This window comes from Paroedura picta, chromosome 16 (assembly GCF_049243985.1).
Source record: "Paroedura picta isolate Pp20150507F chromosome 16, Ppicta_v3.0, whole genome shotgun sequence".
NCBI classification, from domain to species: Eukaryota; Metazoa; Chordata; class Lepidosauria; order Squamata; family Gekkonidae; genus Paroedura; species Paroedura picta.
In genome coordinates this window covers 18,760,924-18,788,870 of record NC_135384.1, presented here as the reverse complement: position 1 = coordinate 18,788,870, position 27,947 = coordinate 18,760,924, and the positions used below count along the sequence as shown (strand labels likewise).

The 27,947-nt window shown below is 45.4% G+C and overlaps 1 protein-coding gene across 3 annotated transcripts in view; it reads left to right on the top strand.

Annotated features, from left to right (window-relative positions):
* PLXDC1 (plexin domain containing 1) overlaps positions 1–27,947 on the top strand; it is a 170,423-nt gene that overhangs the window by 32,908 nt on the left and 109,568 nt on the right. For 2 of the 3 annotated variants that reach the window (XM_077314908.1, XM_077314905.1), the window contains exons 2-3: positions 20,841–21,007; positions 26,278–26,421. In XM_077314908.1, coding sequence (XP_077171023.1) covers positions 20,841–21,007; positions 26,278–26,421 — 311 coding nt within the window. The remainder of the gene's footprint in view (positions 1–20,840; positions 21,008–26,277; positions 26,422–27,947) is intronic. The other variant, XM_077314907.1, reaches the window with a different exon arrangement.

The following is a 27,947-nucleotide window of genomic DNA, read 5'->3' as shown; positions in this document are numbered from 1 at the left end:
AGCAGGCTTCTCTTCTTAAACGTGGTGGAAACGTGAAAAAGTTTATAAGCTTTAGGCAAAAGTTCATACTATTGTGTAGTTAATGTGGGGTCTTATATTTCCAAACGAAGACTATATTTTACTATTCTCTTTATTAATAACTTACATTGTCTCTATTCTATATTTCTATCTTTGTGAAAATAAAAAAATATATAATAATAATAATTTAAAAAAGGATGAGAGCCTCTTGTGGCGCAGAGTGGTAAGGCAGCTGTCTGAAAGCTTTGCCCATGAGGCTGGGAGTTCGATCCCAGCAGCCGGCTCAAGGTTGACTCAGCCTTCCATTCTTCCGAGGTCGGTAAAATGAGTACCCAGCTTGCTGGGGGGTAAACGGTCATGACTGGGGAAGGCACTGGCAAACCACCCTGTATTGAGTCTGCCATGAAAACGCTGGAGGGCGTCACCCCAAGGGTCAGACATGACTCGGTGCTTGCACAGGGGATACCTTTACCTTTACCTTTAAAAAAGGATGAGATGCCTCTAAGGTACTCCATACAGTCAGGTACAGTTCCTTCATCTATTTGGTATAAATTTTGGAAAAGGTTTGAGAGACATTATTGTATTACCGGTTCTGTATGAAAGTGATTGTCTCCACATTTGAGGCTGGATATGACACTTTTGTTATGATTTCCTTTTAATTTATATGCCAGCCATTTTCCGGGTTTGTCAGCATGTTCAAAGTTCTTTTGTTTTAACCAATCTAATATTTTCCTCATATCTTCGGTTTCCAATGCATCTCGTTTTAGTCTTAAGAGAGTTATTTGTTTGGCTATCTTCTTAGACGGATGAGCTTGGTGTTGGAGTTCTAGTTGCCGAATTGACCACACAATTTCATTCAGCTCTTTTTCTTTCTTTTTCCTTTTGGCGGTGTTCAGGCTTATCAGTCTTCCTCGTATATACGCTTTACTCACATCCCACACCGTGGATAAAGGAATCTCTTTTGTGCAGTTAAACTCGAAGAATTCTTTTAAGTCGGTTTCGCACAGATTTAGATTCTCCGTGTCTTCTAGGATATATTCATTCATTCTCCATCTTCACATACCAGCTCTGCAAAAGGAGAATTCTGCCCATATTGGGTTATGATCTGCAAAGGTATTAGGGAGTATTTTCATATTTGCCACTTTTGGTAATAACGATTTTGAGCACCAGCATTGTTCTATTCTGGAGTATGAGGAGTGTCGTGAAGAATAAAAAGTGTACTGTTTGCTTTTGGGATGGAGTTCTCTCCAAGGATCTATTAGTAAATTGAGGTGAATGTTGCGCTTGGTCGATTTCTGAAAATGTGCTCCCTGTCGGTTATGTGATTTATCCAGCGAGGGGTTCATTACTGCATTAAAGTCTCCAATTATAATCCACTGTTCGGTGGTAGTTTCTGTGTGCTTCTGAAAAAATTCTTCGAAAAACTTGTCCTTTGCATTGTTGGGAGCATATATGTTTGTCAATGTGTATTTCTGACCATCTGGTAGCTGTATATCAAGTGTTAAAAAGCGGCCATCATTATCTTGGATTTTCTGATCAGCCTTGATGTTGGGGTTTGTGATATAGATTATCACCCCTCTTTTTTTCACTGTGGCAGAAGCTGCAAATTCTCTTCCTAATTTTCTTGTTAATAACAAATTTAGATTTTTCTTTCGCACATGTGTTTCCTGTATACAGCAGATGTCTGCTCTCAGTTTTTTCAGTTGATTAAAGAATTTGGTATGTTTAGACGGTGAATTCAAGCCATTAGCATTTACGGATAGCACCTTTAGCTTCTCCATTCTTTCGTGTTGATGTGGTTGCTCCTTGTGCTCCTTGTGGAAGGGTGGCTTGTGTTCCTGTTGCTTGTGTTAAATGGGATGATCTATCGTCACAAAGTTGAACTAATCGGCATGTGGTTTCCACTCTTGTTGGAGAGGTCTTAGGTGATCCTGCCCCTGAGGCGCCTTGAGATAAGTTGTCCGCAAGCTCTTGAGCCTGTTGGAGCATTCAAATAGTTTTTCTTCCCGATGGTAATATCACTTCCAGGGCAAATGGAATTCTCCAGAAGTATCTTATCTCTTTGGCAATTAGGATCTGTTGCAAAAAATGGAATTGTGCTCTTTTCCATAGTGTATCTGCTGGCAAATCTTAAAAGATTTGTGTTTCTTGGTCTGCCAATTTCAGCGTCGTCTTCCGATGCTTTTGGAGCAAGTTATTTCTTACTACTTTACTGTCAAAACTTACAAGGATGTCTCTTGGTTGTTTCTTGCGTGCGGCCGCCTTTGAGTACACTCTATATACTTTGTCAATCCGGATCTCTTCCTCCTCTAAATAATCTTCGAAGCTTTCAGTAATTTCCTTCCTCAGGTCTGTTTTCCCAAATTCTCCTGGCACGCCTTTAATTTTTATGTTCCTGGCTTTGGATTCTACTTCCAGGACTGCAAACTTGTCTTCTGCTACTCTCTCCCGCTACTGCTGATTATCTTCCAAATGCTGGATTCTCGTTTGGTGTGTTGCCAGCTGATTTGTGTTTTTGTCAACTACTTTTTTCAAACCATCGATTCTGTCTGAGAGCTCTTTCTTGGAGTCTTGAACCTCCTTTTCAACCTTTTTGACTGCTTCCAGTATCTCTGAATTACCCTTACATAATAGGCACATCTGTGCATTGGTTAGGTTTTCAATATCACCTTCCTTCTCTTCTGCTTCTGTTCCCCCAATCTGTTTCTTTTTTCCCCCCGCTTCTGCCTCCTTCCTTGCTTCAGCCATCTCCTTTTTCCGCTTCCAAAAATTGGTTATAGTGGCTTCAGATTTAGGAGATCTGGTTTGCTTTGGGCGAGGTCTTAGTCTGTCTGTCATCAAAGATTTTGTTTTGTTCAAGGGCCCACAGTGTAGTTTGACTTTATGACCACTTTCACAATGTCAGGACAGTAAACAGAGTTTTAAATACAGAGTTATAGATTAATATATATTGCTTTTGACTGGAGGCGGAGACATGGCACTTGGATAGCTCGAATACTTTGAGCTCCTGTTCTACTGAGGGTCAATCGCTCCTGTGATTGACAGAATCGGGTTTTGGGTACGCTAACCCACCCACAATCTTCTCAGGAATTCCTTGTGAATCTCTGGGGCCTCTCTGTTCCGGAGGTAAATTAATATCCCACTGGAACGTAAGCTCAGTGTGCACAGGGTCCAGAAAGTGCCGTCCGCCATTTTAAAATCTTTTTCTCTTCTTTCAACTCTGCAATCTACAAAGCTCTTATTTCAATCTACAAAGCTAATTGGATACTTCCCTGCAAGACCTTTGACTCATCACAACTCTGGAGTGAAAACATCTGGCAGACATCAGATCGAGCCTATAAACAGTGAGTGGGGTTTCCCCCGGCACCCTCTCCCCTGGAATAAACTCTCGGCGTGGAAAGCTGTTTTCTTTAATTTAAGCAAGCTAGAGTGACAGGAAGATAAGCGAATCTACTTTGATCCTCTACTACGATTTAACTGAGGGGAGGACATCTGCTAGATTCCAAGACATCAATCAACGCACAGAGATGCTTTTCTGCTTCTTCGTCTCTACTTTTCCCCCCGTTTCTGGCTCTGCTTGAAGCCATCTCGATATGAGGCAGGCTAATTCTCTTTTCTAAGTAGTAGAAGGACTTAAATTAACTCAAACTAATAAGTAACAGCTATTATTGCATTTGTTTTGGTTTTCGGAGATAAGAGATAAGAGCCGTGGGTGGAAAGATCTCGCGAGAACTCTGTTCCAGTACGAGACATTGCTTTAATATCAAAACAGACTGTTGCTTTCGTTAGGACTCTGTAGGACCTCTACTGGTTATTTGCAAAATTGCAAATATATTTCGGAGACAACATATGCAAAATTGCCTAAGACTAACAAAATTCTAAGCCTGGAATATGTCTATGCTAAAAAAAATTGCTCATCTATTAGAGATACAAACCCAAGACCTGAAAGAATTTACAGATGGCTTGCTTAAAAATATGCTCATGGAGTTTAAAGGCATTAAGGGAGAAGTCTCTAACAGGAATGATGAACTAATAATAGTGGCTGATGATAGCTCTAAACAAGATGGAAAATTACCAGCAGAAGAGAAATCTGAAACTATGGAGATGGAAAAGGGGATATCGGAGCCTTGTAGCCCAGATAAGGACACCCTACCTAAGAAGATATACAGCCACTCCAAAGCAACAGTACACAAGAACCAATCAAAATATATATGGATCTGCGGTGAAAGCAATCGATTGAAAGGAGCTTCTTGGAAAAAAATCTGTACTGATATTGGAGTCCAGGAGGTATCACTGTTTCAAGATTTACCGATGTATACTCCGAGGGAAAAACTACAACTGCATTTTCTCAGTCAAAGGCCAACTGGACAGAACATAAGTCAATGGGAGCAACAAGACGCAACAAGCCTCGATATGAGACCCCCTTAAGAAGCTTGGGGAACGGAAATGTGACACAGTGGTTGAAATTCTTTTCCTCTTTTCCCTCCTTTCCATAGCTATATAGGCAATATAACTAGTTAAGAAGTTAATCTGGGGTCTAAGATCTTCTTTTTTTATGATAATTTTATTGTTTATTATTATATAAAGCATTTACAGAGAAGTTGTAAAGAAAAAGCGACCAGTTGATATGGTTTGCCATCTCTTTTAACATAGATATTTAGTTCTCATCACATATTATTCCTAGTCTAAAAGTTTTTACCATTTTTCTTAGCCAAGTGATTGTTAATACATATGAGATCTGTTATAGGAATACATTCTGTTATTATCTTAAATGATATTAGGTCAGTCTCCTTCACTACTGTTGTCTTGTTAATGCCTATAAAATATGGTTTGTCATCCTCTTTTGGCATACATATTAACATACATATTCAATTCCCATCGCATATTAATCCTGATCTAGGAGTTATTACCATCTTTCTTAACAAAGTAGTTGTTGATACATAGGAAGGTATAATCTATTATAAGGATATATTCTATTATTGTCTTAAGTGATATAAAGTCAGTTCCCTTCATATATTAGACCTGTCCTAAAGGTTGCTACTGCTTTTTTTTTTCTCACAAGAAGCCAGGAGAGTACTCCATTGTTCAGCTCATCTTTCAGGTGGTCGCAGAGAATGAAATTGTATTTTTTTCCATAGTAGAGTGTTTCTGATTGTCCTTCTGTCAGGGCCAGAGAAATCTCTTGCTTGATTCTTGCTTGTAATCGCCTTTGAGGGGGCTCTGAATCCTTTGTCAATCTGGATCTCTTCCTCTGGTCGCACAGAAATATCTCCTGATAGCTTCCTAGTTGCTGTCGCTTTTGAATAGACTCTTTTTATTTTGCTGATCCAAGTCATTTCCTGCTCTGAATAGACTTCCAGGTTTTTGGTACTTTCCTTCCATGAATCTGTTTTCCCAGGTTCTTTAAAGATACTTTGGGTTTTTACATCTCTGGCACTCTCTCCCTCCAGTTGGTTAACTTCCAGACATTGAAGTTTCACTTGATTTACTGTTAGCTGAGCTGCGTCATCAGCTGGTCTCTCCGGATCTTGGGCTCCATCCAAAAGCTCCCCCTTAGTCCCACGAATTTCCTTTTCCAGCTTATTGACTGCTTTCAGTATCTCTGAGTTTCCTTTGCATAACAAATGGAAAAGCTGTGCCTTTGTTAATTCTCCAGTTGTTAATTCTTCCATAGTTCTAGGCAGACACAAACTATAAACAGAAAGTCTCGTGAGGTCTCGCGGGAGCACGAGCGATCCCAAATTATCAGTTTGTCGATCTCCGTATCAAGTCAAATTCTCCCACTGAACGTTCACCCATAAATCTTCAAAGCACTCTCTTTGTTTGGTTAATGGGTGTAATTAGCTGGGAGTCTCTCACTCGGGGAAAGAAGGAATTCGCTTGTAAATTGGTTGAGGGGGGGGAGGGAAGAGCTTGTGAGAGGAGAGAGAGAAAAGCCAGAAAGCTTTCAATTCTTACTGTTGTAGGTTCCAGCTTCTGTCAGCTTCTGCTCCTATCGATCTGGTAAATGATGGTCTGGGAAGAATGTGAGGTCGGCTGGTCGTTTCAAGCTTGTAAAGTTGTTTGCAACAAAGACGCCATCTTGACCTTGAGCTCAAGCCGCTATTAATCCAGGGAGGTCTTGCTTCTCCCTACGGATCTGTAGGACCCTCAGGTCACCGTTCCCGGTTCCTGGGGCGACTGGTGAGCAGATTTGCGTATCTGTTCAGGTCTGCCAGGTGCATAAGCCCCTGACCCTCGGCATGGCTTAAGAGCTGAACTGAAGTCCAGCTTTCTTATGGCGCCATCTTGAGGTCTCGATCGGGTCTAAGATCTTCTAAGTAAGCTGAATTTGTATTATTAAATTTAATTTCGTAGTGTCTACCAGCCCAAAATTAAAGCCTAACTAAAAGGAGACACTTAATGGAATGGGTTTATATTATCATGTAAGTGTGGGGTTTTAGATTTCCTATGTTAGCTGAATTTGAATTATCTAATATATCTCTGTAGTGACTTTCAGCCTAAACTTAAAGCATAATTAAAAGGAGGTACCTAACTGAGGAGGTGTAAATGTAACTAACGAAGAATTTATTCTACTATCATTTTTGGTATTAATAATGTACACTTATATAACTTAATAACCTTAACAACCCATATATATATATTTGTTTCTTTTCTTTCCGTACAACTAAGTAGGCTTGTATTTTTTCCTTTTTTCTTTTCCCTAGTGGAAATGTGGAGGGCTTTAAGACCACGTTAAGTATAAATTGTTTATGATTGTTAAAATTTTTTAAAAAATGTAAACAAATGTTGAAATGATGGTAACAAAGTAGACTTCTCTTTTTAAATGTGGTGCAAACGTGAAAAAGTCTATAAGCTTTGGGTAAAAGTCCATAATATTGTAGCCAGTCTTATAATCTTAAATGAAGAAAAGAGGGTTTTCAAGAACAATGGAGCCCTTATCTGATTTACCTAAGAAAATAAGTTAAAAGGGGATTGAAACGGGGTATCAAGTGTATTAAACGAAGAGTATAATCTTTATTTTCTGTAGCAATAATGTAGACTACTTGCATTGTATTATCTGTAAATATTATACAAGGGGATTGAAACGAGGAACTAAATGTATTAAATGAAGAGCGTAACCTTTTTTCTTTTTTTTTGTACTAACAATGTAGATTGCCTGTATTTCACTATCTTTAATCCTGGAAAATAAAAATAAAAATTTTATTTAAAAAAAATATATATATTGCTATTATTTCTTCAAATTTGAGGACTTACTTTAACACATTGCTATAATCATTAGATCAATACTTTAACAGAATAACAGCCTAAGCATTCATACACTCTGTTCACCTGTTATCTGTGAGCCCTATTAAACTTTTCTACCAATGTAATGGCCTTAATTTGTTGATTCAATCAAACTTCTGGTTGGTGGGACCGACTCCCTCTTTGGACCCTGCAGGTAACAGAACAAAACAACAAAAAAGCGTAGGAGAGAATGGGGGAGGGGATAAGGGGGGTAGAGAAATATGTCCTTCCAGAATAGACTGTAACTCCAAAAATAGATTAATCCACCAGGCGTATAATAAAATGAAAGGAGATATTAATTTTTTTTGAACTATTATAGAAATAACAGCCACAGACAAACAGGAACTTCGTCTAAAAAAGAAAGTGACAAAAGAGGAGAGGGGGGGCAAGATGGTGAAAATAAAAGTAGAAATGTGTAAAAAAAGAAAACGTTTTTTTTTTTATTTTTTGGAATATCCCCCCAAAAAGTTTAATGCCCCACAGATTAATTCCTGGAATATTATACTAAAACGGGTGATAAGAGGTAAGTGTAAAAAAATAAATAAATAAAAATGTGGGGACATAAAAGAGACAGAAAAAAACAAGGAAAAAAGGCAAAGTCGGCAAATTATAATCCATTCAGGCAGGCGCAGATTAGACATCTAAGATGGGTCCTTCCTCCATTGCAGTATTCATTAACTCCGCTGCATACATACACCACAGATCTCGGACAAAGTGTCTCGCGAGAGTTCAGAAGTTTAGTAGTTATCAGTTAAGAGATCTCTGTGATTTATAAACTATTCCTGCTGAGTTCTCTGTCGGTAAGAATTTAAGCTCTTTCTTCTCTTTGTTCTACCGAGTGTATTTAGCTGGCTTTGCTTCCCGTCTGAAGAGAACATTCCCTTGCAAATTGGTTAAGAGGGGGAGGGAGGCTGATGCCCTGCTTTAAAGCAATAGAAAACAGACAAAGGACTCACAGTCTTTATGCTGATGATTCCACTCCTTTTGTTAGTTACTCAAGCTGTGAAGAGATAGCCGAGGAGTAGAGATAGCCAGAGAGAAGTGCAGGATTTCATGCAGCTGGTCGCCTCAGGATTAGAGTTTTACTTTCGATTGCGGCTGCCGTTGGGGCCCTGAACACAAACCGCAGTGATCCGGAGAACTTATTCTCCACGGATCTGTAGGACCCTCTGGATGCCATTCCCGGCTCCCGGGGCAACCACGAGCAAGGTTTGCGCACCTAGCTCAAATCTGCCAGGTGCTTCTGCTCCTGACCCTCTGCTTGGTTCGAGAGCCCATTAAAAAACGAGCTGACACAGCGCCATCTTCCAATCGCTTCTGCATTTAGTTAGACTTTTTAGGAGAAATGATTGCCAAACTATGTCGGACAAAGGGTTGCCACGCTATTTCAGAGAAACAGTAAAAAAACATGTAGCCTTTTGAACTCTTGCTCCTAAGTAATATTCTTGTGTATGCCTACTTGCAATTTTTAGCTATTTCCAGCATAGCAAATTGAAGGATAAAAGAGGAGGGGGTAGCAAATGGATAAAGAATAATCTCTTATCATTACCACAAGCAAAATGAATTTCTATTCATTTACCGCTGCATCATACTGTCTGCTTAGCACACAAGTACCCCAAGATCTCATTCACACATTGCTACCCTTAAAGTGTGTGTCCCATCCAGTATTCATGCTTCTCATTTTGTGTTGCAGAACTCTGCACTTCTCCTTACTGAATTGCATTTTGTTTTCATCTGCCCACTTTCCCAGCATGTTCAGATCTCACTGAACCCTATCTCTATCTTCTGTTAGTTACTTTTCCCAATTTGGTGTAATCTGCAAATTTAATGAGTAGTTTTCCACCACCTCATCCAGATCATTGATAAAACTGCTGAGAAGTACTGGACTCGGTATCAAACCACTGCTCACCTCCCTCCAATCTGATGAAATACCATTGACAACTACTATTTGGGTGTGGTTTTCTAACCAGTTCCCTATCCACTTGATTATCTGAAAACCCAGTCTGCAGTCCTCCAGTTTACCCATCAGACAACCAGGGTGAACCTTGTCAAAAGCCTTACAGAAAGCCAGATAAACAACAACTGAGTTTCCGCAATCTAGGGTGTAAACTGCACGGAACTTTTATTCCAACCCCAGATCGATTCAGTCCCTGCCCTCTACACAGAATGTGATTTCCGTTTGGATTTGGGACGATTTAAATTTTCCTTCTGCAGCAAGAAGAATTGATCCGGAGTGACCCTACCTTTATTGTGCGATATCTCAGAGTGCTGTTAATGCTCAATATCTATTTGGGAAAGAGAGCTCCGTGGTAGAGAACCTCTGATAGGCTACACCTGGTCATGTGACACGCTTGCCTTAAAGGAGAAGCCCCTAATTTCTCTCAACTTCTGTCGGTCCTGGATTTTTCCTCCCTCCTCTGCGTTTTTTGATCTTCTCCCCCACCCCTCCAAGAAAAGAAAGGCTCTCTGCTTGGCTCCTCTCCCCCCACCCTTCAAGAAAAGAAAGAGGCTTGGCTCCCCCCCCACCTTCTGAACTACCTTAACCACATGCAGAAGACTTTCCTGTTTCAATGGGGGGGGGAGAGAGAAGAAGATCCAAGTTCAAAGCGATCTCAATTCAACAGGATTGACAATGGAATAAAGAAAGTAAGTGCAGACTCTGCCTAGGTGTAAACTGCACGGAGCTTTTATTCCAACCCCAGGTCGATTCAGTCCCTGCCCTCTACACAGAATGCGATTTCTGTTTGGATATGGGGCGATTTAAATTTTCCTTCTGCAGCAAGAAGGATTGATCCGGAGTGACCCTACCTTTATTGTGCGATAGAGTGCTTTTAAGCCTCAATATTTAAAGGCTGTTTTGAATCTGGGCTCTCCTCCGTGGTAGAGGACCCGTGATTAGCCACAGGTGGTCATGTGATAAACTTGCCCTAAAGGAGAAGCCCCTAATTTCTCTCAACTTATTTAGGTCTTGGATTTTTTGTTCTGCCTTCTTCGATTCCCCCCCCTTCAAGTAAAGAAAGGATTTTTTCCTCCCTCCTCTGACTTCTTCGATCCTCTTCCCCCCTTCAAGAAAACAAAAAAAGAGTCTTCATTTGCCTCCTCCCCCCTTCTGAACTACCTTAACTACGTGCAGAACACTTTCATGTTTCAATGGGGAGGGGGGGGAAAAGATCTGAGTTCAAAGTGATCTGAATTCAACAGGATTGACAATGGAATAAACAAAGTAAGTGCAGACTCTGCCCTAGTAAGCCAATCACTCACTCAAAGCAGGCAACCAAGTTGGTCTGACTTCCCTTGATGAACAAATTGTCCTTCCATGCAACCGTCACCTCTAGGCTGGACTTCTGTAACTCGCTCTATACTGGCCTGCCCTTATCCTTGATCCGTAAACTACATTTAGTCTAGGATGCAGCTGCCAGGGTCCTCACATCAAAACCTCGGAGGTCCCACATCCAGCCCATCCTCCAGCAGCTGCGCTAGCTTCCAGCTGAATTCCGGATCAGGCTTAAGGTTTTGGTTATCACCTTCAAGGCCATACGCGGTCCAGGCCCAGCATACCTGAGGGATTGCCTCTCTGCCTACACCCCTCAAAGAGCCTTGCGCTCTACCTCCTCCAACCTCCTGGTAGTCTCTGGCCCCAAGGAAGCCAGCTTGACCTCAACCAGGGCCAGGGCCAGGGCCTTTTCCATTCTGACCCTCACCTGGTGGAACGAGCTCCCAGAGAAGATCAGGGCTCTGACAGAACTAAAGCAGTTCCACAGGGCCTGCAAAAGGGAGCTCCTCCACCAGGCATTTGGTTGAGGTCGACCTGTCCATCGCTTCCAATTGGCCCCCAAGCCCTTCCCTCCTACCATGACTGTTAACAAATCCACCCAACCCCTGAGTCTCAGTACGAGTTGAGCTAAGGCTCTTGCAGTTTCACCTTCCTTTAATGTTATTGTTGTTATTGTTATTATGTAAATGTTATTGTTGTTACCACCTTACTGTTAATTCTTGGAGCGGCACGTCACGGACCGCAAGCAGCTGTCTAGATACGACTGGCTGACGGGTGACGAGCTGTGGCCCGAGAACCTGCCTGTGGGGGTGCCAGACCATGGGACGGCGACGGCACTGGAAATCCAAGAACTTCAGGCTCAGATGAGCCGTGTGGGTGATTGGCTGCACTCGGTGTCCGGTGAATTGGGGCCGGATTCTCAGCGTGAGGCAAGGCGCCTCCTCCGGGATTTACAAGCAACCTCTGGACGACTGGGGGTGCGGCAATCCTCTGGGGCACACTCCACCCTCAGAGACCACATGGTGGCGGCGGCCGGGATCGGGGCCCAAGGCACCCAAGGAGCGGCGCATCACTCCTCCTCCAAAGATGAGGGCGAGGCCGAGCAGGGTGCTGGAGCGGTGGGTGGAGGAGCGGAGCCACCGGCGGGTGCTCCCAAAGGAGGGGATGGAGGTGATGGAGCTGGCAGTGGCCAAGGCGCCAGAGCTGGAGCAGTGGTGGCGGCTGCGGTGGCGGTGGCCGCAGTAGCAGCGGGCGCGGGAGCATGGCGAGGAGTACGTCCACGAGACAGGGGAGCTCGGCAGCAACCGCGAGGGGCGGCCCATGACTGGGCAAATGCCCCTCCAGGCAGGTTGCCTCCTCAGCTTCAGGGCACAGAGATTCGCCGTGCCTACCGCTTCAAGACCAGATTCACCGGGTATCCCGCAGCGTTCCCGGGGTTCCTGGTGCATCTCCAAGCGTACATGATGGTTGTGGGTTTCACTTTCCACGATGACGCCGAGCGCATTCATTTTGTGGGGGACTGCATGGATGGGGAGACGGCAAAGTGGTTCATCGATCTCTACCGCTACAACCCCAGAGCCGTGCGGAGCTACTATCGTTTCATAAGGGCAATGCACCAGATGTTTGTGGATCCTTTCGAACGCGAGACGGCGGAAAGCAAGCTGAAAGCCATTAAGCAAGGGTCACAGACGGTGGCCCAATACTCCTGGGAATTCTGGAAACTGGCGGCGTCGGTTCCGGAATGGACCGAACCTCAGTGAGTGCTAGCTTTCTGGGAGGGCCTGACCGAAAGCTTGGCTTGGAAGTCCCTACACCTGGACAACCTGAAGACTGAGATGGGATGGGTGCGCCTGGCTGGAGACATTGAGCAGCGCCTGCTGCTGGCTGCAGGGCTGGGCGGTGGAAAAGGAAAGGCAGCCCCGAAGACCTCCACACCGAAGAAGCCAGCTCAGAAGGGGAAGGTGGATGCCACGGAACGGGCCCATCGCCGAGAGAAGGGGTTGTGTTTGGGATGTGGCCAAGCCGGGCACTTCCTCGCACAGGGCCCCACGAAGAAGGCAGCAGCGGCTGCAGGGGAAAACTGCCCCGAAATGAGCACTGGGGCGGCCACTCGCAGTGCAACCGGTTCCAAGAAACCCGTGCCCAAGAAAGTTGTGCAGTCTCTGTTGGCGCCGGCAAGCGCCTCCCCATCTAATTTGGCTTCCAGCGACAGCAGCCTGGTTGGGGAATCGAATTCGAGTGAGCAGTCGGGAAACGAAAGCGATCTGCTGTAAGAGTGCCTCGCCAGCAGGTCCCGGGCAGGGGCAAACGTTCAGTGAGTGATTCCCCTTTAGCCCTACTACCAGCCACCCTAACCGAGCCAGACTCTGGGAAGCAAGTGGGGGTGCAGTGTATAGTGGATTCGGGCTGCACCAAAACCTTGGTGAGCCCAGCAATGGCTGAGACTTTGGGGATGGGCAGAGAGCCTTTGGAGAAGCCCTTGCGCATCGCCCAGCTGGATGGGAAATGCGCCCCGGGGGGGAGGCAATCGATAAAACGCTCCCCATAGAACTGGACATTGACAAACATTGGGAGCGATTCAGCCGGTGGTGGCCCCCCGCTCGGCTTTCCCATGCGTTTTGGGGCTAGATTGGCTACGGGAACATGACCCCCCACAGTATAGTGGAAGATGGGGTCTGTGAAATTTTCGGATCCCGGGGTGCAAGCGTCACCGGCGGCCCGCGCTAGCTGCAGGGCCAACTCCCGTCACTGCGGCGGTGGCGGAGGTGAGGGCGAGCTGTCTGCCAAAAGAGTATCAGGACTTTGGGGACGTTTTTGCCGAAACTGAGTGCAACCAGCTACCTCCCCACCGCAAGACTGATTGTGCAATCGAACTTAAGCCGGGGGAACCACTCCCAAAAGCCAAACTTTATTCCATGAGCCCTAGGGAAATGCGGGAACTGAGGGACTTCCAGGACAAGAATTTGGTGCGTGGCTTCATCAGGCCGGCCACTTCCCCACTAGCCACGCCTCTTCTTTTTGTAAAAAAGAAGGATGGTTCTTTGCGCCTCTGCACAGACTACCGAGGGTTGAATGCGGTTTCTACGTGTAATGCCTACCCCTTGCCCCTCATCAAGGATTTGTTGGGACATTTGGGGAGGGCAAAGTTATCACCAAGTTGGATTTGCGTGAGGCTTACTACAGAGTGCGGATCAAAAAGGGACTGCCTTTAACACGCCCCTGGGCCAATTTGAGTACACCGTCATGCTGTTCGGCCTCGCCGGCGCTCCGTGCGTGTTCATGAATATGGTTAACGAGATTATGCATGATTTATTGTACCAAGGAGTACTGGTGTACATTGATGACATTTTGGTGTATTCAGACAACCTGGCTGAACACGTGTCGTTGGTTCCAGAGGTACTGCGGAGGCTCCGCAAGCACCAATTGTTTGCCAAACTGTCCAAGTGCGAATTCCACCGCAACTCGGTGGAGTTTTTGGGTTTCCGGGTTTCCAGGAAGGGGATAGAGATGGACCCGGGGAAAGTGAAAGACTTGTTAGCATGGGAACCCCCCAAAACGTGCAAACAGCTCCAGAGCTTCTTGGGGTTTGCCAATTTTTACAGAACGTTTATCCCCAACTTCGCCAGGGTGGCCCTTCCCCTAACGGACTTGTTGAAAACAAAGGATGGGGGAAAAGCGGCGGCGCGCCCTGGTGCCCCTTTGAACTGGACTCCGGTCTGTCAGTGTGCTTTTGACAAGTTAAAGGGATTGTTCACCTCTGAGCCCGTGCTGGCGCACGCAAACCCTGCAAAGCAATTCACTGTCCAAGTGGATTCCTCGGATGTTGCCATGGGGGCTGTGATCCTGCAAGAAGGGGGGGATGGCAAGCTATACCCCATCACCTACTTGTCAAAGAAATTTTCTGGCCCTGAGAGGAATTGGGCGATTTGGGAAAAAGAGGCTGCGGCTGTTAAATTGGCGCTAGCCACATGGAGACACTGGCTGGAGGGGGCGGCGGTCCCATTCGTGGTTTGGACAGATCATAAGAACTTGCAAGCCCTCAAACAGCCCCGCTCCCTCTCCACCAAGCAAATGTGATGGGCGGAGTTTTTCTCTCGGTTTGACTTTACTCTCAAGCATCTGCCGGGGAAAATGAACTTTTTGGCGGATGCGTTGTCGCGCCTCCCGCAGTACAACAGCGAGCGTGACCCATTGGTGGACACAGTGTTCACGCCCTCCCAGTTGGGATTGGTAGCATTGACGCGCAGCAAAGCAAAGGGAGGGATCCCCGTCCCTGGGGGTTGGGTCCAGAAGGACGTCCTTTCTGACGGGGAATTTCCTGCACTCTGCTCATCGCTGGAGGAAAAGGGGGGTTTGTTCCTGAGAGACAATCGGTTGTATGTCCCAGGCGGGACCAAGGGGGAGATCCTGAAATTGTGTCATGACTCCAAGTCTGCTGGCCTCTTTGGCTTCGTGAAAACTCTACACCTAGTCCGGCGGCACTACTGGTGGCCCTCCCTACGGGTGGATGTGGACAAATACGTCCAAGGGTGCCCTGTTTGTTTGACTTCCAAATCCATGGGGGGAAAGAAAAGGGGGTTGCTACACCCGTTGCCTACCCCGTCCTGCCCGTGGTCAGACATCACAATGGACTTTATTACTGACTTGCCCCTTAGTCATGGAAAGAACGTAATTTGGGTAGTGGTTGATCCTTTTTCCAAACAAGCCCACTTCGTGCCCTGCTGTGGAATGCCCTCGGCGGCCAAACTGGCGTCCCTGTTTGTCACACACGTATATCGCCTACATGGAATTCCTAGGAGACTGCTCTTGGATCGGGGCCCCCAGTTCGTTGCCAAGTTCTGGCGGGAGCTTTTGAGACTTCTGGGGGTGGAGCAAGCGCTTACTTCTGGGTACCATCTGGAGTCCAATGGCCAAACGGGAAGGGTGAATTAAATTATGGAGCAATACCTTTGCTGCTTTATCAACCACCAGCAGAATGATTGGGTGTCCTTGCTCCCGCTGGCCAAGTTTGCTTATAATAATGGGGTCCATGCCTCCACTGGAGTCTCCCCCTTTAAGGTGGTTTATGGCACGGACCTTTGGGCTGTGCCCACTTGGGAATTAGCATCCCTCGAGGCTCCATACGTCCAGAAATGGGTGGGGGAGATTTCCAAAGCCTGGCCCATGATTGTCTCCTGTCTGGATGATGCCAAGCAAGCTTACAAAGCTCAGGCGGATAAAAAACGGGCGGCCAACCCGTCCTGGGTGGTGGGGGATCAGGTCTACTTGTCCACAAAAAACCTGCGCTGTCAGCAACAGTCCTGCAAGTTGGGGGCTAAATTCGAGTTACCAAGTTCGAGTTACCATTTCGAGTTACCAAGCTGATAAATGATGTGACCATGGAACTGGCTCTGCCTAAGACTTATAGGAATGCGCACCCTGTTTTTCATTCCAGCCTGCTGAAACGTGCCCCTCTGCCTGACGCCTGGCACCCTCCCCGATCAACACCTGTTCCTGTTTTCATCGATAAGGACACTCACTATGAAGTTGACAAAAAGCTGGACTCCCGGGTGCACAAGGGTTGCCTCCAGTACCTGGTGGAGTGGAAAGACTTCCCCATGGGGGATAGGGAGTGGGTGTGGGCTTCTGACGTCAAAGCCCCGCGGCTTCTCCGCGCTTTCCATCGTGCCTTTCCTTTGTGTCCTAAATCTGTGGATGCGGGATAAAGGGGAAGGGGTCCTTTTTGGAACGGAGGAATGTCAGGATCAGTGCCATGAATCTGCCATGAATCTCTATATTAGCTTGAGCATCTCCATGTTTGCTTAGCCTTAGTTTTACCTTTCGCTTTTGGGGTCTCTGTGTAACCTTGACCCATTATATTTAGCTGTCTGCCTGAAATCGAAACTTGTCTGCTGTACCCTGCTATCATGATTTGCTGTGAACTATTTGTCTTTTGAACCGGCCAGCAAGGCCTGCTCTTTAAAACAAAAACAGTTATCTTGTCAGTGGGCGCCAGGCAGCCCAAGGACGTGTGAGTTGTAACACTCCCTGGTTTATTGCACCTGGTGCTCTCTCCCCCCTCCCTTGGGAACCTTCACGTTTTGGGCGGGAGAAACCTCTTGAAAAGGGTCTGCAAATGTATCTTCGGGCAGAATTGACTTCGCTAGTTTTAGTGTCTGAAGTAACTTCTCAATAAAAGCTTTCTTTTCATAGAAGTACGTTGTGAGTTCTTCCAGCACTTGACACAACCGAGGTCAGATTCACTGGCTTGTGGTTTCCTAGATCATCTCTCCTCCCCTTTTTGAAAACTGGGATAACATTCACTCTCCTCCAGTCTTCTGGCACCTCTCCAGTCCCCCAAGAGGTCCTAAAGATAACGAACAAAGGTTTTTGCAAGCTCTCCAGCAAGAGAGGAATGGGAAGGCGACTGTAAGTCGCTTTGAGCCTCCTTCGGGTAGGGAAAAGCGGCATATAAGAACCAACTCTTCTTCTTCTCTTCTTCTTCTTTGAGAACTCTTGGGTGCATACCATCCAGCCCATGGGATTTGAACTCATCCAGCGCAGGCAGGTGTCTCTCAACCACCTCTCTGTCCATATCAATTCAACACCCAGATACTATACCTTGCCTATTACCATGCCCAGATGGATCTATATTATTCTGGGAAAACACAGAAGGAAAATAGGTTCTGAGCCTTTTTGCTTTCTCTGTCCTCTGTCAGTCTCGCCCTCTTCACCCAACAGCGGGTGGCCTTATTAACCTTATATATCTGAAGATGCTTTTCTTTTAATACTGAACTTCCCAGCCAGTCTCAGCTCACTCCCAGCTTTGGCCTCTCTGATGACTAACCTGCAGTGCCTAGTAACCTGCAGATACTCTTCTTTAGAGGTCTGTCCTTCCCTCCATTTCTTGAACATTTCATTAGCTCCTCTTGAAATTCTCTATTCACCTGATAGGCTTCTTGGATCCCCTGCCATGTTTCCATCTTCCTGGAATAGTCATGGCTTGAGCATGCAATAGCTTTAATGAGAGCTCACCCATCACTTGCTCATTTCTCTTCAAGCATTCTTTTCTATGGGATGACTCTCATCATGTCTCTGAGTTTATTAAAGTCTGCCCTACAAAAGTCAAACAGACATGTCTGACTATGAACTTCCTTGACCCACCCATCTCAAAAAGAATTCTAGGATATTGTCATCCCTCTCAGGATCCCCACCTCTTTCACTTCATCTACCAGTTCTTACCTGTTGGTCAGTGTCAAGCCTCTTATAGGTTCTTCCATCATTTGATAAATGGCTGTTAGCCAGTCAGGTCAGAAAGTTACATGAGTCTGGATGCTTAGCAGAGTTTATTTCCCAGCACACATCATGGAAATTAAAGTCACTCATAAATAGAAGGCCCTGATCCCTGGATATCCTATCAAGCTTCTCAAAAAGGGCAATACCCATGTCTTCACAATTGTCAGGCAGTCTGTAAAGGTAAAGGTAAAGGTATCCCCTGTGCAAGCACCGAGTCATGTCTGACCCTTGGGGTGATGCCCTCTAGCGTTTTCATGGCAGACTCAATACGGGGTGGTTTGCCAGTGCCTTCCCCAGTCATTACTGCTTACCCCCCAGCAAGCTGGTACTCATTTTACCAACCTCGGAAGGATGGAAGGCTGAGTCAACCTTGAGCCGGCTGCTGGGATTGAACTCCCAACCTCATGGGCAGACAGCTCCAGACAGCATATCGCTGCCTTACCACTCTGCGCCACAAGAGGCTCAGGCAGTCTGTATCAGATGTCAAATACTCTTTGTTTTGCTTTCCCTTATTTTCACCCAAATACTGTTGACTGGAGTGTCAATCTTCTCTAGTATTTCTTGACAGGCAAGCCCTCTTCTCGTGTACAGTACTACTCTACCTCTTCTTTAACCTTTTCTGTTTTTTTTAATAACTCATATCCATCTGCTACTGCATTCCAGTCATGGGAATCATTCCATCAAGTTTCTGTAATGCCTACTAAATCATATTTTTCTGTCTGCATGAGAAGCTTGAGTACTTCCTTTTTATTGCCCATCCTTTGGGCATTAGTATAGAGGCACCTAAAACCTCTTACCACCATTTGACCCATCCTTCCTAAGCGGGCCACTGCTATTTGCGCTCCTACATTAGATTCCCTATGTTGGATGTCTCCTTCTCCTTGTGGCTTCAGTTTAAAGTTGTCCTGATGAATCTCCTCAGGGTCCTGCCAAACAAATTCTTCCCCAATTTGCATAAGTGAAATCCATCCTTTGCTAGTATGTCTTCTAGAAAACCTATTCCATGGTCTCAGAATCCAAATTCCATCTGTTGGGATTCCGTAGGCATGCAAGGAAGGGCCACAAGAGCCAAGCTCAGACACAGACTCTTCTGCCCATCCAACTTACAATCTTCCAAGTTCACAGAATTAGCATTTCTGTCAGATGGCTATCTAGCTTCTGCTTAAAAACTTCCATAGAGGGAGAACTCACCATCTCCCGAGAAAACCTGTTCCACTGAGGAACTGCTCTGTCAGGAACTTCTGGATGTTTAGCCAATAATTATTTTGAATTAATTTCAACCTACTGGTTCTGGTCTGAACCTCTGGGGCAACAGAAAACAACTCTGCTTCATCCTCTGTGACAGCCCCTCAAGTGCTTGATGGCTATCATATAATTTCTTAGTCATCTTATCTCCAGGCTAAATATACCAAGCTCTCTCAACCTTTCCTCATACTTGGTCTCCAAACCCCTCACCATTTTCATTGCCCTCCTCTGGGACATGCTCCAGTTTGTTTACATTCTTCTTCAAATGTGGTTCCCAAAACTGAACACAGTGCTCAAGTGAGGTCTAACTAGAGAAAAGTAAAGCGGTAACATCACGTTGTGCAATCTGGGCACTATACTTCTTTTGATACAGTCCAAAATCCAATTTGTCTTTTTAGTCACTGAGTCACACTGCTGACTCTTGTTCAGAGTATGGTCTACTATGACCCCTAGATCCTTTTTGCACATACTATTTTCAAGATAAGTCTCCCCATTCTATAATGATACATCTGATTTTTCTATATAAATGGAGAATTTTACATTTATCACTATTGAAATTCATTTTAGCCCAGTTTTCCAGTCTGTTAAGATCATCCTCACCTGGTATTTGTCATCTCCTTCATGTTTGTCCTTTTGACAAGATGAATAAAATAAGCAATTATCAATTAGGTTTAAATCCCAGGAGATCCCAGAGGACCAAGCTATATGTGATGCTGGGATCCCGTGATTGGAAATCCAAACATTTTACATGGCCCAAAGTAGCAGGTGATGGAAGACGACAGTGTCAGGATCAGCTCCTCTGATCTCTGCCATGATTTATTCATAGCTGAAGTAACCCCATTTCTCCTGGTAGTATGATGTTTGTACAACCTTTTATATTCCTTTTATGGCCTAGGCCTGGTTTTCACAATCCTGTGCTATTTCTGCTAGCTGTGTTTTATGGTTCTGGCCTCTGCCTAGTTTGCAGGGTGAACCTGAGGGACTCCATCTTTGTGTGCTGTGCTCTTGCTGTCTTTCCCATGTAACCAGAATGCTTATGGCTTTGTAGTATTCCTTTAATCAGATCTACTTCCAATTAAAGCTTTCTTTTTATAGAAGCTTTGTTGTGAGTTTTGTCTGCCTCTGACAGACAGTCTGGATGAGGGCTACAAGAGAAAAAAATACAGGTGCTTTTATTGGACCTGTCTTTCTCTCCCATGGGGCTGTTAAAACCCAAACAGAAGAAAGAGACAGGTGTCTTTGTTATTCCTGTCTTTTTTCCAATGGGGTTCTGAACAGCAAGAGTGGGGAGACCATTCTAGACCAGAAGGAAAGGCAATGAGAAAAGATAAGAGCCGAAATGACTCAAAATGTTGGGTGCAGTGCAAAAACTTTCACACTGAACAGCCCCATATTAAACCCCCATTAGACTCTGCTGAAAAGATGTAACTGGGTTTTCTGGTTGCTGCAGGGCAAGTGAGGGGCAATTCTAGTCTGCTCCTGAAGAAGTGGATTTCAGTGCAGAAACAGAGGAAAAAGTCGACCTTTTAAAAATACAAATCCAAATGATATTGCTAGTGAAGAAACAGTCTCAGCCTAGCCTACATCACAGGGTTGTTGTGGGGCTAAAATAGAGAGGAAAGTATCTTGCCCTACATTTCTTTCAGAAAGGGTGAGAAAAATATACTTAGCTAAAGATAATCTGGGGACGGGTCTTCCTTCTGGATAAAGCAAACATTTCTAATTTTTATTTCTTACCCAGCAGGTTGGACCCAAGACGGTATATCAATGACATGGGCCAAACCTCAGTCCTGGGCACGAAAGATACGGGAGACCTCAGTAAAAGACAAGAACTCAGAGATTATCCATGAATTTGTTGAGGGAAGTCTGGCCATTGACACTCTAGCAGAGAATGAAGCTCAGATTTTGGTGAGTATCATGCAAGAGACTGTGTACGATCTAGGACATTTAGAAAGGCTGGAACAGCTTCTGGCTCAAGAGAGTTCTTTCTCTTTCTATAGCCCTGCATGGAGAATCTGGGTCAGGGAACAGCAACTGTCATCCTCTGTGCCAAATCTGGCCCAAGGTGTGCCATCACTGGTCCTGCCTCACTTGCACTCTCGCTCGCTGTCCTTTGCTTTAAAATTGCTTGGTGGGAAAGAGACAGAAGAACCAGCTATGCCGTAGCACAGCCTTTTGCAACTTTTCTACCATTGAGAAACTTCTGAAACAGTCTTCAGGCTTCAAGAAACCCCAGAAGCTTCATTGTGAAAAATATGGTTGGGAAGCATAACGGTGTACATGTCCATCTAGGGCACCATCATTCTTCGTTCATTCATATTTATATATCATCCTCCCCGAAGGCTCACGGTGGTTTACATATAACTGTAACTGAAACTATACATGGAACTGTACATATCCTTATCCATGGTTCCTCTATATATTTGTGAAACAGCCTGGGGGTGGGGGGTGGGATGGGTCTGGCTGTCCAAGATGGAATAGGGCCAGTCAGGGTGCAGCCTGGCTGCACCCTGATTGGCCCTGCCCCTGCAGCTCCTGCCCTCCGTCCCTGGACTCTAGCCTCTTTGCACTCAGACGTGCCTCAGTGCTTGGAGCCAGCAGCAGGTACGGAGAGAGGGCCCTAGGCAAAGGGTTGTGGTGGAGGGCTTCCTAATGAGGGCCTCTTGGCCTGCTAAACAGGACCTGCTAATGAGGGCCTCTTGGCCTGCTAGTCTGGGCCTGGTAACCAGGGCCTCCTAGCCTGCTAGGCTGGGCCTGGTAATGAGCTCTGTCCCTGGCCTGCTAACAAGCTGGCCAGCCCCTGCCCGCCTCACTTGATCTGGCTGTGGGCTGTGGCCCAAAGCCACCTTAAGCTGCCTGACTAGGGCCCAGGGGAGGGGGCCCTTTCAAAGCCCGTTCTTAGGAGTTTACACCAAATTGGGAGGACTGGCAAATACTTCGGAAGATAGAGACAGAGTTCAACGAGATCTTTTCTTGGACGCTTTAGGATGCTTAGGGCTGATCCTGTGTAGAGCAGGGGGTTGGACTAGATGGCCTGAATGGCCCCTTCCAATTCTATGATTCTATGAGAAAAGCCCTTTAAATCCCATGGAGGTGCAGGAATGCTAGGCTCCAAGTGGGAAACAAAGAGAAATGCTGGATGGCAGTAGTTGCTAATAACAAACATAAAATAATTCATAAACTTAATAGCAAAATGTACTTGAAGAAAATCTTTCAGTCGTTACATTCTTCAGTTCAATATCAAAGTAAATAAAAGACAGTTGCATGTTACAAACAAACATGAAAACATTGGTTGGCAAAGAACTTACAGTGGATTTCTCAATTACTCCCTCTATGTCAGCTTTTTCAACTTTTTTACAATTGAGAAACCTCTGAAAAATCCTTCAGCCTTCAAGAAACCCAAATTTCAGTACCTGGTTCATCATTTCAAGTAGAGGTTTTACCAATTCTTGTTAAACCACTGACAAGCCATCAGGTCCTGGCGATTTATTTAGTTTTTGCTTACCAATGGTTGTCTCAAACTCTTCTAAACTAATTTCACTATTTAATATTTCCCTCTGTTCTTCAGTTAAACTTCTTATTTTTTGTTGTTCAATGTAATTTCTAATTTGATCTATTTTCGGTTTTTCCTGTTTATAAAGATTGGAAAAAAAATTTACAAACTCACTGTTAATTTTACTTGGATCAAATATTAATTCATGTCCAGACCTAATTCTGTTAATGATTCTGCTTTCTTTATGTTTTTTCAATTTCCAGGCTAATAATTTTCCAGGTCAATTTGAGGTTTCGAATGTTCTTTGTTTGAGACCCTCCCGATTCCACTCTAATTCTTTATCCATAATTGCTTCCAATTCCTTTTTAATAATATTAATCTCTTTAACAATAGATCTAGTTTTCTGTATTTGAAGTTGTTTTTCCTTATATTGAATTAGTTCTAATAATTCTTTTTGTCTCTTTTCCCTCTTCTTTCTAATAATTGCACTTTGGTTGATGAAGAAACCCCTCATAAATGCTTTCCCTGCATCCCACGCATTGCCTATACTTGTATCGTTATTCCAGTTAATTTCCATATATTCTCTAATTTTTTTCTTTACCTTTTTCTATCACCTCCATATTTTTTAATAATCTCTCATTCAATCTCCATCCCCTCTTTTTCCTTCTACTCTCTTTATAGGTCATTCCTATCGCTTTATGATCTGAAAAGAACCTAGGGTGAAATTCCATATCAATGGCTTCGTTCGTAACTCTCTTTGTTGCCCAAATCATATCAATTCTGGAATTGGAGTTAAATCTGTTTGAGTAGTATGTATACTCTCTCTGTCTTGGATTTCACTCTCTCCATATATCCTTCAAACCTAATTGACTTACCATCTTGTGAAAATTTTTGGGAAGTGATCCATCCCTTTTGTCTTTTATATTAACTTTTTTGGTACTATCTCTATCTAGTCCTTTATCTATTACTCCATTAAAGTTACCCATCAAGATCATATCCTCATTGGGTAACTCTAGTAATTTCTTTTCCAATTTTTTATAAAAACATGCTTTCTTATCATTCAGTGCATATATACCAACACAAGTCATCTTAACTCCGTCTACCACAATCTCAATTATTAAGATCCTACCATCCTTATCACTATAAATCAATTTTGAGCTTAGTTTCTCTTTAACATAAAAAAATTACTCCTCTCTTTTTCTTACCATAACAAGAAGCAAATTCAAGACCTAAATTTCTCCTTATCAACAACCTTCTATAGTTATTACGTATATGTGTCTCCTGTAAGAATATTTTTGGGGGTTTCTCAATGGTATAAATTTTGGAAAAGGTTAATGTAGGGCTTCTGGCTCACACCTCTTATGTGCTGTGCGCAGTAGCCTTAGCAGCCAAGGCTTCTTCCAGTGCTTTCTGAAAGTCAGGTCCCTTCTGGCAGGGGCTGCATTCTTTCATTGCATAGGCTGTAGAGGAGACAATCCTCTACAGAGCATTCACTCTGTTTCAAGGAAGTTGCAATGACGTGCAGGTATGTGGAGGGTGGCAATGTAGGCAGTGGTAGAATGAATGATGCCTTGCAATCTTGGCAGGCTGTGGCTCAAAATGCTTCTTTAACATCTTGACTATCATCTCATATGATGATTCTCAGAGCTTAGCCAGTGCCAGCAAATTTGAAAGTAAGTTTGAAGGTAGCAGATGCTCAGAAGTGTGCTTCTTCCTGGGTTCAGAGATGTCATTCACCTCAAAGAAAAACTCAATCCAAGTGATGTAAGAATCCAATTGGTGGGAACACTTGGAATTAACTTTTCAATTTGACCAGTTGTGGCCAAGGCAACAGCTTTTGGTTGAGCCTCTGTGGGCTAGAGTGCCACAACCAATCAGGTGGCCATGTGGCAGAAGAGCACCACAGTGAAATCTCTCTGGTGTGGCATCACAGCCAAATCGGAACATCTTCCTGAGGAGGCAGAATGCAGATGGTCCCTGTGGCCTTTGTGCAGCAACTGATTTCAAGGGTAGCTGGACCTGGTCTCTCTGGGGTGGCACCACAGCCAGTTGGATGGTCACCTCAGATGGCAGATGCGGGTGGTCCATGTAGGCTTATAGGGTACCCAGGGCACTGAACACTTGAGGTAGTTCTTTGTCAGTGGCAGAACCAGATGCTTGCTAGGGCTGGCTGCCTAACACAGTGCTCCTATCTTCATTGCTAATATTAAGTCCATGGGTTTGACAAGACACAGATAGTTTATTCAGAGCTTTTTATTAACATCAACTCCCACCAGAAACACCAAACAACAGAACATTCAACTCAACACTGCCAAAACATACTTGTGGAGTCCCACAAGGAGCAGTCCTTTCTCCTATCCTATTCAACATCTTCATATTCAACCCTCTTGCACAACTGGTGTGGAAGTTTGGGCTGGGTTGTCATCAATACGCAGATGACACCCAGCTCTTCCTCCTGATGGATGGCCACCCCGACTCTCCCCCAGAACCATTAGCTAGCTGCCTGGAAGCAGTGACGAGATGGCCCAAGCAGAGTTGTCTGAAGCTCAATCCTTCAAAGACGGAGGTCCTGTGGCTGGGTAGGAAGGGCCCAAGTGAGGAAGTGCATCTGCCCACCCTGGATGGTGGGATCACACCCAGGTTCCTGGCCTCACTCTGCCAGGAACCTGGGTGTGATCCTGGATGCTTCCCTTACAATGGAAGCCCAGGTCGCAAAGATAGCGCAGCTGGCATTTTACCATCTCTTCCAAGCCAAGCTACTAGCGCCCTACCTGGCCCTGGAACACCTAGACTGTCCATGCGATGGTCACCTCTAGACTGGATTTCTGTAATTTGTTCTACGCAGGCCTGCCCTTAGCCTTGACCTGGAAACTACAGCTGGTCCAAAACGCAGTGACCAGGGTCCTTACAGCAATACCATGGAGATTCCACATCCGGCCCATTTTCCACCAACTACAGTGGTTATCAGTTGAATTCCAGATCAGGCTAAAGGTTCTGATAATTACCTTTAAGGCCATATACGGTCAGGGCCCAGTATAACTGAGGGACTGCCTCCTTGCATATGCCCCCAAAGAGTTCTACATTCTGTCACCACTAAATGGCTAATGACCTAAAGAAGCCCGCTTGGCCTCGACCAGGACCAGAGCATTCTCTGTCCTAGCCCCCACCTGGTGGAATGAGCTCCCGGAGGAGATCAGGGCCCTGACGGAGCTAAAACAGTTCCGCAGCAAAAGGGAGCTCTTCCACCAGGTATTTGGTTGAGACTAGGCATAACCAACAACATCTGTAGGGCCCCTGCTCCCAGAAATCCATCCCCTGTTAGTACTGTTACAACTGTTACAATTATCAGTTTGTAGTATTAATGTTATAGTTATCTATATGTTGTGGATTGTTTCTTGTATTGTTTCTACATTTTATGTAAACCACCCTGAGTCTCCGGGGAGAGCGGTATATACACATAATAAACAAACAAACAAATAAACAAACAAATACATAAATGAACTGATTGATCCTCAGTGGAGCCCTGTTATTGGGCAACAGTAGTTGCAACAGATTGGTTAAAGCAAATAATATAGGCCTCCCATTGGCTGAATTATGATCCCAAGAAAGTGAACACTTGTTGGCATTGTCTATTGTTTACATATACAATACAAGTGTCGTTCTCAAGTTGTCTTTGTTTTCATAGGAGGACAACCATACCTACTATCTATCCCGGATTTTCAGTCCAGGCGAAGCACAAGCCAAGGACCTCTGGGTGAACATAGCAGAAGCCAACAGGACGCAAGTCAGGGTCCATGGGATTTTGTCCAATGCACACAGGCAGGCTGCGGTTAGTCCTCTCTTCACCTACTACTATCAATTCCATGGCCATGGTCTGTTTCCCTGTTGAGACCACTCCATCCACACCAGGGCCTCCCAAATTCAAAGAGAGAACTGGGCCGAAACCAGAGGTGAGGGGAAGGAGGGGTCAATAAGGGACATATCTGCACAGTCTAACCTCACTACAGTAAGGGCAATAACACTGCCTGGCTAAAAAGATGGATGCGCCTGCCCAAACACAGCAAAGGCTGAGTCCCTGGAAAGAGGAGAGACTTATTTTTTAAAAACTATTAAACTGAACACTTGCTAGCATTTTTGGAAGTGAATTTTCATTTTGTCCTGATCTGGTGGTAGTCTTTTTCCTCTTTCTATGACCCCCCCAAAAAAAGAAAGAAAAATTTACTAAGATTCTAAGTAGGGTTGGGCGCTTCGGTGCCTGAAGGGGCCAGTGTCTCCTGGTGCAGCGAGTGCCGTACCACAGTGGGGATGGGAGGCACGGGCATCAGTGCACTGGCGGGCATGCGTACGCAGGCGCGGAGGTCCACACCTGCCTGTGTGTGCCCGCTAGTGCATTGATGCCCGCGCCTGTCCTTCGTGGCATGGTGCTCGCTGCACCAGGAGAGACCGGCTGCTTCGGGTGCCAAAGTACCCAACCCTAACAAGTTCTTATTGTTACTATATGGCACTGACATAACTACTGCATCATGTGCATTTCTGCCTTTTTTCCAGGGGTATAAATCACATAGGTCACTGCTGACAGCCCATTATTCTCCTTATTAGAAATTAAGCCCGATGTAGTAAAAATACAGCGGGCACTAGCGGGCAGTGGGTGGGTGCGGGAGGGCCCACCCGGGACCTTGGTCCTACTGGGAGGAAGGGAAGGCAGGCAGGCAGGCAGGCATAGAGAAAGGGGGAGAGAGAGAGAAAGGGGGAGAGAGAGACAGAAGGGGGAAAAGGAGAGTAAGCATTGGAAGGAAGAATGTAAGAAAGAAAGGCAGAAGAGGAAAGGAGGGATGGGAGCAATAAACGAGGGCAAGAGATGGGTGAAGGGATTGATAGAAGGAAGAAAAAACGAAAGGGAGAAAGAAAGAAATGGAGACAGACAGAAAGAGAGGGAGAGGGAGAGAAACAGGGAGAGAGAGAGAGAGGCAGAAAGGAGAGAGAGAAATAGAGGAAGTCAGGAAGGAAGGAAGAAGGAAGGCAGGCAGGCAGGAAGGGAGGGAGGTGGAATAGAACGGGAAAGGGCAGGGGGGAAGGAGGGAGGGTGAAGGGTCTGTGGGGGGTTTGTGGGGGAGTCGTGAAGGGGGGAGAACTGGGAGGGGGGATGGGGGGAGGAGGGTGGGGTAGAGAGGGGTGGGTGGCTGGGTGTATTGGGTGGGGAAAGCAGCGGCAGGTTGCAGGGCGACTTGTGTGGGAGTGGGCGGCGGAAGCGTGCGGTGGGTGGGTGGGCGTGTGGAGGTGGGGAAGCGTTGGCAGAGCAGTGGGGGATCACGAGGGCGACTTGTGGAGGGGTTGGGTGGCGGATGATGGGGTGGG